The sequence below is a fragment of the Vigna unguiculata genome, chromosome 1, assembly GCF_037176805.1.
Source record: "Vigna unguiculata cultivar grain cowpea cultivar isolate G323 ecotype 2 chromosome 1, ASM3717680v1, whole genome shotgun sequence".
In the NCBI taxonomy this organism is placed as follows: Eukaryota; Viridiplantae; Streptophyta; class Magnoliopsida; order Fabales; family Fabaceae; genus Vigna; species Vigna unguiculata.
The window spans coordinates 814,372-829,510 of NC_140792.1; the positions used below are offsets into that span (position 1 = coordinate 814,372).

At 30.1% G+C, this 15,139-nt stretch overlaps 2 protein-coding genes and 1 long non-coding RNA gene across 5 annotated transcripts; 1 reads left to right on the forward strand and 2 right to left on the reverse strand.

Moving 5' to 3' along the window:
• LOC114162914 (uncharacterized) lies at window positions 1–1,681 on the reverse strand. The gene is made up of 4 exons (XR_014994542.1): window positions 1,527–1,681; window positions 590–1,429; window positions 428–512; window positions 1–348 (listed from the first exon to the last, which is right to left on the reverse strand). It is a non-coding gene; the product is annotated as an uncharacterized LOC114162914 (long non-coding RNA).
• Window positions 1,682–4,132: 2,451 nt separating this feature from the next.
• Window positions 4,133–7,049, forward strand: LOC114193925 (receptor-like protein EIX2). Its single transcript, XM_028083927.2, has one exon. The coding sequence runs from the start codon at window positions 4,181–4,183 to the stop codon at window positions 6,770–6,772; it is 2,592 nt and encodes an 863-aa protein (XP_027939728.2). The 5' UTR covers window positions 4,133–4,180; the 3' UTR covers window positions 6,773–7,049.
• Window positions 7,050–7,364: 315 nt separating this feature from the next.
• LOC114193931 (vacuolar protein sorting-associated protein 9A-like) lies at window positions 7,365–12,293 on the reverse strand. Of its 3 annotated transcripts, XM_028083942.2 has the most exons (7): window positions 12,279–12,293; window positions 12,028–12,179; window positions 11,398–11,545; window positions 10,186–10,356; window positions 9,498–9,674; window positions 8,200–8,500; window positions 7,365–7,820 (listed from the first exon to the last, which is right to left on the reverse strand). In XM_028083942.2, exons 1-7 carry the CDS (start codon window positions 12,282–12,284, stop codon window positions 7,576–7,578), a joined length of 1,200 nt encoding a protein of 399 aa, XP_027939743.2. In that variant the 5' UTR covers window positions 12,285–12,293; the 3' UTR covers window positions 7,365–7,575. The 3 variants fall into 3 exon arrangements, with proteins under 3 accessions (XP_027939743.2, XP_027939737.2, XP_027939752.2); XM_028083936.2 differs by lacking the exon at window positions 12,279–12,293 and having other exon boundaries at window positions 12,028–12,242; XM_028083951.2 differs by lacking the exon at window positions 12,279–12,293 and having other exon boundaries at window positions 7,601–7,833; window positions 12,028–12,245.
• Between the last annotated feature and the right edge of the window lie 2,846 nt (window positions 12,294–15,139).

The window sequence follows — 15,139 nt, forward strand, 5'->3', positions numbered from 1 at the left end:
TGTACGCAAAGAGGATCTTGTTATCCTATCTTAAAAAAATAAGTTTAAATCTTGTTCAGTTTTACAATATCGATTTATAAGATGAAATTTGTATCTATGTATTATACATAAAAGATTAGGTTTAAAATCTATTCTAACAAGAGACATGAACAACTTTATATCAAATTTCTAACATTCTCCTCGCCTTTATCTTTCCGACTACCCTCGATCACTACGGTCTGCATTCAAGAAATTACATTTTACAAATTCTACAGCAACCACAATGAAAGGACTTAAAACAACCCTCTTGATCAGTCCAGTCTTTCTTCTTTGTCTGTGCATGAAGGTGTTGTATGCAAACAGTATAGGCTACAACAATATAGAAATTATAATGTAATTATTCGTCCAAAAAAAATGCACGTATAAGTAAATATGTTAAGAACATTACCATGTTGGCATGCCTACCATGAGGGCGAAACCCAAAACATTCAATGGTGGTTAATATCTGATGATGTATCTCAACAATGAATTGTCTGAAAAGTTTAAATAAAATAATTAGACCAATTAAGCATGGAAATTAAAAACTCAAGTTTCAATGCAAAAGAGATACCTCCCTGATTGTGAAGTCACAATCCTTCTCTACAATTCAAACATGTCTACGCCCAGTCAAGTATTTTGTGGTTCAGTGGATGGAACAATTGCCATTTCCTGAGGATTAGTTTCGGCGCCTTCTGCCACCCTTGCTGGGTTGGATTTATACGAAAAGTTGACAAAACCTAAACTAGAATCGGTGGAAAAGGAAACCGAGGAGATGAAATCAGATGTCTATACCTACGACGAGAAGGTGGCAGAAAAGAAGAACAAGAATGAGGAGACTTGGTACGTACGATTTCTACAATTTTTTTTTTCTGGAATATCACTGAAATGGTGAAATAAAGTCTCTATGACTTCTCAACTTGTGTACATAACTTTTCTATTTATTGTGGATTCAATGTGTTGATTGTCTATTTTTTGTGATGAAATGAATGTTTTGTGATTGTGTTTAAATTTTCAGAAAATTCAAAAACAGATTTATTGTTGATGTATTCTCTGCATCATCCTCTGACATTCTTCTCTTGACGCTGTTAAGGCACGAGTAAGAAGAACCTCAAATATACCAACAACATTGGAGTGTCCACAAATTGGAAGACAAAAAACGAATCAACACCAACATCGATAACCTCATTGTATAATCACTAACAAGGGTTACCAAAACTACATAAAGTACACAAGAAAAATCATAAACTAACAATTGCATCAAATTCAAACCCCCAATCAGAGATTCCAATTGGGGATTGGTCCTTCTTCGAAAAAAGTTTACAGTTCTTACAAAATTCCTTGTTCGAGTGTCCAACCTAAAAATGCAAAACGAAATTCCACATGAAAGGGACAACCAAACGAAGGTGGCACACTGTTATCACGAAAAGAAATAGGGGTCAATGGGGGGAACGCGAGTAGTCCAAACCTCAAAGAACAAACGGAAGGGGATAAAGGAAGAAATGAAATACCTTAAAACCTGGGCTGCTTAAAACAAGGGAGTGGAGAACTGAAACAAAACGCAATGAGCAATTGCAGAACAATGGAGTGTGGGTCTGGACAAAGAATAAGGAAGAGGGCTTCCACAAAGAACGAAGAATAAGAAGATGGACAATGGATCGCGGGTTTTCAAACCTATTCTCCCATACCATTTCAAACATTCTACGACTTTTCCCTCCATGCTGACGTGGTTTTTTTTTAAAATAAAGTCTAAAATAAAAATAGGATGCCACGTAAGCCGGTAAAAAAAGTTTTAAAAATAAAAAGTTGTCAACCACTCGTTTTCATTTCATTTTGATAACTTTTTTTATAATTTTAGGTGTTATTTTTTAAATAAATTTTTATTTTTTTTTTATTTTTAATATTTTAAAATCACTTAAAAAATGACACAACAAATCATAAAAAAAAGTTATCAAAATTTAATAATCAAAATATTATTGTTCTTTTAATAATATGGATGATCCATATTATTGTTATTAGCGAAAGCGAGACACCAATTGATTCGTATTTTTTTATTTCTATAAAAGTTTGAGAGAAATATATAATTAATTTTTAAAGTAATTATTAATTATAAAATTAGAAAAAAAAATATGTATTCAAAAAAAAATTAAAATAATTATTAAAGATAAAAGAGATTTTTAGAACAATGGTTAAAAATAAAATATTTATGAAATAATTAATTTTTAAAATAATAATTAAGAGTAAAACTGAAATAACAAAATGTGGACACAAAAGAGAATATCTCTTTATATATTGTTATAGATAATTAATTTTTAAAATAATAATTAAAGATAAAACTGAAATAACAAAATGTGGAACAAAAGAGATATATTATTATAAATTATTATAGATTACAAAAAAGATATATTATTATAAATTATCCTTTTTATATACTATTATAGATCACAATTTTTTATTTTAATATATAAGGGTAAAATAAGAATATGTGATGAATATCTCTTAATAATCTTTTTAGGAAAGGACTCTCCATCCTTAACATGAGTCATGGATGTCTCTAAAGAAAGAAAGAAGAAAAATCTAAAATTAATCTTACTAAAACTTTTGATAAATCATCTTACAATCTTTTAAAATATTGTTTGATATCGATTATACAAAAAAATATAAGTGATATAGATAACAAATACATGTGTACTACACATGAATGAGATCATCTCGAACCAAATAAAAAGGCACAATGTCAACATAGGTATAAACATTACGGTCAAAACTAATAAAGATCAAGCATAGGTAAAAAGAGATTAAGACATAAGATGATTAGCGAAATCCTAAATAAATTAACAAATATAATCACTTAGATAGTTTATGCTCACCCAAATAAAAACCCATGAATCTCATATAAATAATATTGTTTACTAAGTAACTATTATGTATTTATTATAACATTTATTACTATTTAACGTATATATCTGACTTAAGCGTCATGATGTCTTCACAGACACGTCCTGTTTCAAGACATTGGAACATCTCAACCACTGACAATGGACATTATGGATTGGACGTAGAATATTGTACCTAGGTATATCAAAGATTACATGAGTGAAACAACAAACATCATGGATCGGATGCAGAATATTGCAGAGAACTTCATATAGAGTCCATAAATAATATATTTGGACTATATAAGAACACATGTATATTGAAACATTTCAGTTTCTTTTATTAAAAAATAAATGTATATTGTACCTTAATTTATTTCAATTTGTTTTTTCCATTTCTAATTTTCTTGACAAAACAATAAATATGTAGACTTTTCATTTTCATATTAATTAATATTTAAATCTATATATCATACTACATTTTAAAAAAATACAGACATCTAAATATTATTTTTATAAAATACAAAAAAGCACAACTTTACAATTTTAAAGCTTAAATTAAAAACCTAAATTACTATCTCATTTGATACAAACGTAAAATGGAGAATCATTAAGGATTTACTTGACAGTCATATACATTAAAAAAAAAAACCCAAACTATTAATTTATGTATAAATTAATTTATGAACGTTTTTTTATAAATTTCTTTAAATTTCACTTTTAAATTATATATTAAACTGATTTTAGTTTATTAAAAAACATATTTTATTTATTTATTACTTTTATTCTAAAATTACTTACAAAGGTCATCATTGACTCGAGCATTCCTCATCCCCTTGTATTTATTCCTTAGAAGAAAGTATAGACTAGTCAAGTCAACGAGACTCAGGACTTGGAAGAAAGTGGACACAAATTGAAAACTTGTAATCTACGCTTAGAAAACCAAAACAGACACATTAATAATAATTTTTTTTTCCTTTAATCCGTTAAGAAATGTTACTTAATATTAAAAATTAAAACTATTATTCTCAATTTTAAAAAATAGAAACTAAAATAACTATAAAGGCTAGAATTAAAACACAAAAATACATAAATATTATTGTACTTATAATCTTCGTTAAAAAAAAATGACAAAGCATAATCACTTTTAAAATGAAATTATTATACGTAAAAAGCACGATTATAAGTAATGATGAACCCTGTGGAATCTCGCATGAGTCTATATATGCAGTGAAAGGGTGAGCAGCAACAGCAAGCACACACAGAAAACAACATTGAAGCGATCAACCATGGTTTGTTTCTCATCACAATCACAGTTTCGTGTTTTACTAGTTTTGGTGTATGCAATAACGATTCACAAAGGTGTGTGTAGTACAAATGTGAAGCTGAGTTGCAATGAAAAAGATCGATCTCCATTGCTGCTATTCAAACACAGCGTCAAAGATCATTCCAACAAGCTCTCATCTTGGTCCAGTGGAGAAGATTGCTGTGCGTGGAAAGGAGTGTTGTGTGACAACACCACAGGGAGAGTCACAAGACTTGATCTGAACCAACAGTACTTGGAAGGTGAAATCAATCTATCTCTTCTTCAAATTGAATTTTTGACCTACTTGGACTTGAGCATGAATGATTTCACAGCTTTAATTCATCCACCTCTTTCTACTGCACATTTCAACTTATCTTACCTTGAATACCTGGACTTATCCTTCAATGAAGATCTTCATTTCAACAATCTTCAATGGCTTTCTCAACTTCCTCCTTCGTTGAAATGTCTAAATCTCAGTGAGATTAATCTTGAAAATGAAACAAACTGGCTTCAAACCATGGCCATGCATCATCCTTCTCTGTTAGAGTTGAGATTGGCAAGTTGTGGGTTAGTCAACATGAGCCCTTTTGTCAAGTTTGTGAATTTTACATCACTTCTCACACTTGACTTGTCTGGGAATTACTTTGACTCTGAGTTGCCTTATTGGTTGTTTAACGTTAGCAGTGACATTTTCCACATCGACCTTAGCTTCAATAATTTAAAGGGTAGAATCCCCAAGAGCTTGCTTAATCTTCGAAATCTTGAATCTTTGAGATTGTCAAATAACGAACTTACTGGACCAATTCCGGATTGGTTAGGGGAGCATGAACGTCTGCAACATCTTGTTCTTTCTGAAAACTTGTTTAACGGTCCCTTTCCTTCCACTCTTGGAAACCTTTCATCCTTAACTGAATTAGGTGTTAGCTCCGGTTTCTTGAGTGGTAATCTTACAGACACAATTGGCCAACTCTCTAACTTGAGGACTTTGTTCATTGGAGGCTCATTGTCTAGTGTTCTATCTGAGAAGCACTTCTCCAAACTCTTTAACTTGGAATCACTTGTCCTGAATTCAGGTTTTTCTTTTGACATTGATCCTAAATGGATTCCTCCTTTCCAACTTCGTGAAGTTAGCTTGAAAAACACAAATCTAGGTCCTACTTTTCCAGAATGGCTATACACACAAACGACACTAGAAGCTCTAGACACTTCTTTTTCCAAACTTTCTTCCATAAATGCTGACAAGTTTTGGAGTTTTGTAGCCAAAATCAGAGCCATTAACTTGTCCTTCAACGCAATCAGTGCAGACTTGTCAAATGTCACTCTAGAATCTGAATATGCAATATTGGCTTGCAACAACTTCAGAGGAACACTCCCACGTATATCATCAAATGTCTTCATGATTAATATGGCAAACAATTCCTTGTCTGGACCCATTTCTCCCTTTCTGTGTCATAAATCAGGCAAGAAAAGTGCATTGGGTTACTTGGATATATCAATTAATTCATTGAGCGGAGTGATTCCCAATTGCTGGGAGAATTGGAGAAGTTTGACATTCCTTTTCATTGGCAACAATAGGCTAGAAGGTGAGATTCCTCCATCAATTGAGCTGTTAAATGAAATCATTGTGATGGACTTCAACAAGAACAACTTGTCTGGGGAGTTTTCACTGGACTTGTCAAACATGAAATCGTTGGTATTCATCAACCTTGGACATAACAGTTTTTCTGGAGTTGTACCAACAAAGATGCCAGAGAGTATGCAAGTGATGATATTGAGATCCAATCAATTTAGTAGCAACATTCCGCAACAACTGTGCAGCCTTCCCTCTCTGATACAACTTGATCTTTCACAGAATAAACTTGTTGGATCCATTCCTCCTTGTGTCTGCAACGTTAGTTCCATGGATGGTGAAAGAAGAATAAGACATTTCAGGTTTACTTTCGATTTGTTTTGGAAAGGTCGAGAGTTGGGGTACAGAGACATTGGTCTGTTGAGAAATTTGGATCTCTCATCAAACAATCTGTCTGGAGAGATCCCCACTGAACTCTTTGGCCTCACTCAATTGTTGTTCTTGAACTTGTCTAGAAATCATTTAAAGGGAAAGATACCAATCAAGATTGGTGGCATGAAAAATTTGGAGTCTCTCGATCTCTCCAACAATCACCTTTCAGGGACAATTCCCAGAACAATATCCAATCTAACTTTTCTGAGTTATCTCAATCTGTCGTACAATGATTTCAGCGGAGAAATCCCATTGGGGACTCAACTTGAGAGTTTTGATGCATGGAGCTATGTTGGGAATCCCAAACTATGTGGACTTCCTCTGCCAAAAAATTGCTCCAACACACACCAGAGAGTGGGAAGTGGTGCAAACAACTCACAGAATGAGTCACTCTATCTTGGGATGGTAGGTGGATTTGTTGTTGGCTTGTGGGGAGTGTGGGGTTCTTTGTTCATCAACAGAGCATGGAGACACAAATATTTTCTTATGTTGAATCATGTAGCAGATTGGCTTTATGAGGTTATAGTTCTCAAGATCAATCATTTTTCTCGGGTAAGAGCAAGTGCTAGATGAAGTAAAAGACTGATTCCACGAGTTTTCAGAGAAGATGCTTACAAATAAATAAAGTTACTCGCAAAGATAGCAATGTCAAAGTTACTTATTAATACCTCATTTTGTCTTACAATCTCACACCTAATTAATGTTACTTGCAATTAGAGTGTAATTGTTTTGTACTGGAGTACTGTTGGGTTATATTTGTTTTTTGGTACATGGGTTATGGTTATAGTTAAAGATTGTTTTTTGGTACTTGAATAATAATTTTGAACTCGGCTGTTTTCTCCGGTGATTATTTCAACAAGTCACTATAAGTTTTCATCTTTATTTCTATCTTTATCCAACAACAAAATAATTCAAGTTATGTGTTGTAAATCTTTATTTTCGTTATGCTGTTCCACGAACATTTTTTTATAATTCAAACATAAAGCAACTATATTTGTGCTGTCTAAACAGATCAATGGATCTTATGGTGATAACTTTACTAACTTTCATATAAACAATTATCTTAAGTTATACCAGCAATGATTTCTGATTGGTTGACAATGTGAAAAAAATTCTAGAGACCATACACATCTAATAAATGTTGGGTAGATATGTACAACCAGTGGCATTCTAATTATGAATTAATTAATGGATAATGATATTTTGACTATTAAACTTTGACAACTTTTTCTTATAACATGAGATGACATTTTCTAAATGATTTTGGAATATTAAGAATGGGTAAATGGAAAAATAGAAAACCACTTAGAAAATACCACCTAAGGTTATAAGAGAAAGTTAGCAAAATTTGGTAGTCAAAAAATCATTTTCCTTAATTAATTATGTTGGTGGGTACCTGGATGGTGTGAAATCAGAGTTGCTGCACTCTGTTTCTCTATCTGACGAAGGAGGGGTTCTCTCTCTGACGTGGAAAGACAACTAATAGCTTTGCACAGAATTGTGTACTTATTAACTAAATCCTTGTAGTCACTTAATAGCATCTCCACATCTCCAACTGTTAGCCCTTTGCTCTTTGCTTCCATGTAAGGATAATTTGATCCATGTTCTAAAACTTCAAACACTGCAACATTTTACTGTGGTTATGTTCAGGGATGAAAGCTCCAACAAGTATTTATAGAAATGGAAAACATAAATCGGCAAAATTAAAGAGTTCAATCAAATAAATCAAACTTCTTCAGTCTTAAATAAGTTAAGTAACATAATTTTTTTAGAAGAAAACATAAATTAATTCTTTGTTTCATCTCATAACATAAGTTAATCCAAAGTGACTGTGTCTGTTTGGTATGGATTATTTTTATTGAGAAAATAATTGTTATTTGAAAAGCTCTTTTTCAAATAGTTACACTAACAAACTAATTGTTTTTTTTTTTAAATAAACTAAACAGTTTCACTTACACATACTAAAAAAGACAGGGATCAAGAAAACAAGTTCTTCTAACCTCCAGTAGCATTAGGTTTGTGGGGCATTTTCTCTGAGAAACTGCACTCGTTGTTCTGTTGCTGGCTCATTTGACATGTAGAGGATGATTCATTTGTGACTTTATTCATCAACTTGGCTGCTTGCATGCTCTCCTCAAATTTGTTTTCGTCCATTGAAAGTGATTTGGCATTTAAGTCAACTATAAATGACGTTGCTGACACTAGATTTGTGAAATAATATTCAGCTTCTGATATAAGTTTTTCTTGCCTTCTGAACAACTTGATGAATTTGAGGTTAGAATGCAACTTTGAAGGATTTGCCTGAAAGTGACAAACCAAAAGGAATAAATCAATCACTATCAAAAAAGGGTAGTGTAAAGGGAGAATTTGGATTATCTGCTGGTTTTTATGTGCTGTTTTTCTATTGTGCCTTCATAACACATTGATTACTATTAATTTTTACATTTTAAAATATATTAAAAAGATATTTAAAATACCAATACAGTGTATTTTTAATGCTCAGCAGAGGACAATACAAAAAAACTAATAGAGAATTTGGACTCATAAAGAGAAGCCTGTGGCGGCCTAAAATCAATGAAAGGAAGAGTTCAAATTTAATCAAAACACAATATAAAGGCTCTAGAAAATGTTGCCAGGATTTACCGGTCATGGCTATTACAACATATTCTTATCTTTTCTTATTAAAAAAATCATGACTCAGGTTCTCTACATAGAACCTTATAAGTTGGACTGAAGCATTTATTATACAGCATCATGTCAGTATCTCTACACATCTACATCAAATAATTTGCAAAGAATTACAATACTATTAGTGAAAACTCTTAGAATTTGATTTTTCCTATATCACTAGGTTATGTTGGATTTCCAACACACCATCATCACACCCCGTGGAATCACACCCCGTGGAAGATGTCAACAAATACTAAAATAGATTATGAATTAATTATGTTAGAATTAGATACAAAGAATCTTCTACACTCTGTAATACCGGCAAAAGAGGGTCTCGGTATCCTATGTTAATAAATGGAGTTTAAGTGTTATTCAATCATATAAAATCAACTTATAAGGTTAGGTTTGCGTCCACTCATGTACCGAAAGTTAAGCTTAAAGTTCACCTCTTAATGTTGTTTGATAGAGATCCCACATCAATTAAAGACAAATTACACTATATGAGTAGGTGCAGATCTCATCTTACAAATCGGTTTTATAAGATTGAGTTAGACTTAAATCCACCTCTTTAAGATTCTAAAATTGTATTTGACACCCAGCAAAATGTCTTATTACCAAGAGGGCTTGCCTTGATCGTAACATATATGAGCACAGGAAGAAAGTCATCTGCCCCAGCAGGAACATGCTCAGACATTGCAACATTTAGCAACACATTGTTGATGACCCTGCAACAATTCAAAATGCTCAGGAGTTTCTCATGGGGAGCTTTGAAGGCATTGATTTTCAGCAATTCTTTCTCTGCAAGCTAAGTGAAAAAGGAAAATGGTGTCAATACTTGTAAGCAGTTCTAATTTATAGAAAAGCTGAAGGCCTTTTATCTAATTTTGGAATTGGCATTAACTCTTGCAATTTAAACTTCATTTTCTTTCCAAAAATCCTCTGCTTGTCCTGTCACAGTTTCACATAATATGGTGCTAAGGATTTCTCAAATCAAGAAACAACTATTTCACAAGTTTAATTTATCAAATGAAGACACATGAACAACTTTATACCATATTTCTAACATTCCCCAACACAAAAGCCCTCTAAACGTAAACATAGAAAATGCACATGCTCAAAATTCTATATTTATTACAATGGGAATTCTATGAATCCGTTGATGCATAGAACTGTTATTCTTCCAATACACTGACTGTCATACTATTCCAACTTGTTAGTAATATTATTTACAATGATGATTCTATTTGCTTAAAGTTTTCCAATTTTAATAAAATCACATAAAAGACTTTTACATATTTTAGTAGAATGAAGCATACCAGCAATGAAGCTTCATTTTGAAGAATTGGCGGTATATCCAAATGTTCAGGCTTCAGAAAGGTTTGGAGCAAGCTTATTTTCTCAGAGATTTCATTGTCAATCTTTGCATCCTCAGGAGTAGCAGAAAATGTTCGGGAGAACAATTTAATCATTACGTATTTTTCTAAACCCTGCAGTAAAATACATAATGTAGTTATATTCATATAAGTCAAAAATATCCCTTCAATGATGTAATTACCTTATCTCTAATCGATGTGGGACTTCCAACGACAAACATAAATATCACTGTGCTATGGTTTAAAATATGAATTAGAGAGTCAATATCAACTTAGACCGTGTTGCACTAATAACTTTCACTAAGGAAGTTAAATAATACTCCGTTACCAATACACTGATAATATAAAGTAGTGTTGTACTGTTATTTAATCACAAGTCATTATGTATGGTGAATTTCTTCTAAAATAACTACCAACCAACGGTAATATCTGGTTGATTGACATTGTAAGAAAATTCACTAACATTACATAGGTATTAATCTAATAACATATTTAAGTAGTGTTCAATCTTTGTGTGTTACATAATGAATGGAGAATCAAGTTGTGGTCTATGTTGCTCGGATACGGACACGAGTACGGATACGACACGAACACAAATATGGAAATACGACTAAATTGAAAAAATATAAGATACGGGACACGGCGTGTATACATGTGAAGTTTGAAACGGTCAACTAACACAAAAATGAATCCAATCTATCTATCTAATATCCAATATGCGAAAAGTAGTGATAGAATAAGATTTGTTCCTTATTTTAATAATCAAAATCATGTCAAAGATAAAAAAATATCTTTCAAATTAGATATAGTATATCCTACAAGTGTCGGTATCCGATACGTGTCGGACACGGAACATGCCATTTATGAGGCGTGTCGTCGGAGCATCATAGGTTGTTGTCATATGCAGTGTTTCTGTAAGGAAGGAGAGACAAGAAAAAAAAAAAAAAAAAGAGGGAATAGCAATTTTGAACAGGAAAATTACACTTACTCCTTTGAACTTAGTTTAAAATATTCTAAATTCCTCTATTTTTGTAAAAAAAAAATAAAAAATACTGCGTACCCTTCCATTAACACATTTGTAAGAGCTCTGTTGATTTGTTAATATATTAAACTGATGTAGTGTGCTATAAGATTATGATTGTTTGATAAACGAACCTCCAAGGCACAATCAATGTCTTCTTCAGAGGCAGTTGTCCACAGTGGATGATCTCGCATTGCTGCTTCCATTGACAGAAAAAAATCTTGAACTCTTTTCCCATCATTTTCAGGTTTCGGTTGGTAAAATGAAAATGATACTATAAAGCTGATAAAATAATTTGCCGTCAGGATTAATAGAAGCACAAAACATACAAAACAAAATCCAAACGCAAAAATTCATCACCAGAGCTTTTATTCAATTGTACTGAATAATTTTTATGTTGAACCCAAGAGTATCTTAAGTACAGTTGGTATATAAGGGATTGATATCCTGTAAGAAATTCCTTTTCATACAAATAAATTGAGTGATCGAACTCACGATCACATTATTAAAAAAGCACAGTTATTTGTGAATCAGAGCACACCATGTTGATAATAATATTGAATAATTTAACTCAAAATAGTAAATTGAATGCAATGCAATGTGGTGAACGTAGCAGTGATAATAATAAAACCAATAAAATCAAACACTAGTTTCTCTTTCAACTTTTGAGTGCATAAACAGAGTAGAAAAGATGTATAGCATAAGCATTGCAATTGAATAAGAGAAAATGAAAAAGGGAAAATAGAGTAAAAGGTGGTGATTGCCTCTTGATGGATCGAACGAGGTCAAGGGAAGCAGGGTGATGCATGCGATTGAGAAAATCAGTGAAAGGCGTTGTTGATCTTGACTCTGCGACAGTGTCCGTGTTCATGTTGTTGATGTTAATGGAATAATCCCAATTCATGAGAGATTGAAACTGAAACAGAGGAAGAGGGAGCATGTTTCAGAATGAAAACATAGGAGAGGAAAATAATTAGGTAAAGAGATACACGTGATTCACGTTTTATGCATCTACCAGCATAAGATACTTGGTCTACTAATTCGTCAACTCTTTTCTTGTACGTGGTGATACTAGATATTACACGAAAAAGGGATAATAAGATAAATCGGGCGGGGTGGGCACGAGTTTCGGTATCCCATACCCATTTCTGTAAAATAAATTCATCCCCATCTCCATACCCAAATCCAACGGGTATTAAACTTTTGACCCATCTCCATCTCTACCGGGTAATGGGTATAATCTCCTATCCATACTCATACCCATTTTCTTACTACTTCAATATCAATTTTAATTAATTTTTATAAAAAAAAAAAAATTTGATAAAGGAAACATAATATTATCAAATATTCAATATTAAAATGATGATTATTTTTTCGATATCAAATACTTTAAAATAAATTATAATTGTTTACATTTTATATAATAATACCAAATAAAATTTCATGAGAACTAAAACAATTATTAAATTTGCAAATATTAATGTAACATAATTGATAAAATTTAAAAATATTTTATAAAAAATATAAAAAAAAAAACAAATATTCAAATTAAAATATATTTTAAATGTTTGTTTACTTCAATCTTTTAAATTCTAATAAATATTTTTTTATACACTAATAAAAGTTATAATACATCATTTGATCAAAATGATACAAAGAACATAATTGATATTTTAAATGTTTGTTTACTTCAATCTTTTAAATTCTAATAAATATATTTTTTATACACTAATAAAAGTTATAATACATCATTTGATCAAAATGATACAAAGAACAAATAATAATCATAATAAAACTTTAAAATAAATTATAATTGTTTACATTTTAGATTATAATACCAAATAAAGTTTCATGAGAACCAACACATTTATTAAATTTACAAACATTAATGAAACCTAGTTAATAATATTTAAAAATATTTTTAAAAAAATATAAACGAAAAACAAATATTCAAATTAAAATATATTTTAAATGTTTATTTACTTCAATCTTTTAAATTCTAATGAATCTCTTTTTTATACACTAATAAAAGTTATAATACATCATTTGATTAAAATGATACAAAGAACAAATAATAATCATAATAAAAGTTTAAAATAAATTATAATTGTTTACATTTTAGATTATAATACCAAATAAAGTTTCATGAGAACCAACACATTTATTAAATTTACAAACATTAATGAAACCTAGTTGATAATATTTAAAAATATTTTTTTAAAAATATAAACGAAAAACAAATATTCAAATTAAAATATATTTTAAATGTTTGTTTACTTCAATCTTTTAAATTCTAATGAATCTCTTTTTTATACACTACTAAAAGTTATAATACATCATTTGATCAAAATGACACAAAGAACATATAATAATCATAATAAAAGTTTAAAATAAATTATAATTATTTACATTTTAGATTATAATACCAAATAAAATTTCATGAGAACCAACACATTTATTAAATTTGCAAACATTAATGAAACCTAATTGATAAAATTTAAAAATATTTTTAAAAAAATATAAAAGGAAACAAATATTCAAATTAAAATATATTTTAAATGTTTGCTTACTTCAATCTTTTAAATTCTAATGAATATATTTTTTATACACTAATAAAATTTATAATACATTACTTAATCAAAATGATACAAAGAACAAATAATAATCATAATAATAAAATTTTAACATAGATCTGGTATCTTTTGAACTTCAATTATGTTGGATGGTAATAAAAAAATATTAATGACAATTACATTAAATTTTTATATTGCAGTAAATAAAAGTTATTTATATAATTATAGTGAAAAAATTACAGTATGATTGATAATGAGTTAAAAAATAAAAAATAATTAAATAAAATATATCGAAATAGTATTTTACATAATGAAAATAAACAAGAAATAAAAATATTAAAAAATTAACAAATGTTTACAAACAATTTGAGAGACTATTAAAAAAAATCGCACAAAGGAAAACAAATGTATAATTAAGGGTATGATAAGTTGAAAAATATCTTAGAGATCTAAGAAAACTTTTTAAATATCAACATATATATTCAGTAGTTGAGAAATAACAAAAAATGCTTTAGTGAAATAAAAAAGTTATTCAAATGAAACAAAAACAAATAATAAGAATAATAAGTAAATGATTTTTTTTATATTACCTCGTAAACAAAATGTTTGTGCTATTAAATACTTAAATTGAGAATATTAAACATTTTCATGTGAAAGAAAAATATACATTAAATAAAAATATTAGAAAATAATAAAAATATTCAAATGTGAGACATAAAAAATTTTAATTAACATACATATTTTGAACATAATTACATAAAGATTATGATAAGATGAAAAATATAATTGAAATACAAATGAATTTCATGACAAACCAAATAATTAGAATAAATAAAAAATAATATATATATATATATATATATATATATATATATGTGTGTGTGTGTGTGTGTGTGTGTGGTTATTTAATTAATTAGGAATATTAATTTAAACGGGGACGGGTAATATGGCGGGGATATGTACATCCCCATACCCATCCCTATATCCAATTGAAAAAGTCGGGGATTCTCCATACCCATACCCAGTCAATGCGGGGATTCTCCGTCAAAACGGGGACGGGTTCGGACAATACCCACAGGCACAGAGACGGATTTATTTGCCATCTCTATTTGTAATGCTTCAAATTAGGATGAACGTAATTTTGGTTTCCCTAATTTAGAAAGAAAATCATTTTCATTTCTCAATTTTTGGAAAATATATTTTTAGTTGTTAGCACTCAATTTGAGACTGAAAATAATGTGATTTAATAACTCTGTCCTCTTCAAATAGATACTTTTAAAATTTGAGACCTACACTCAAAATT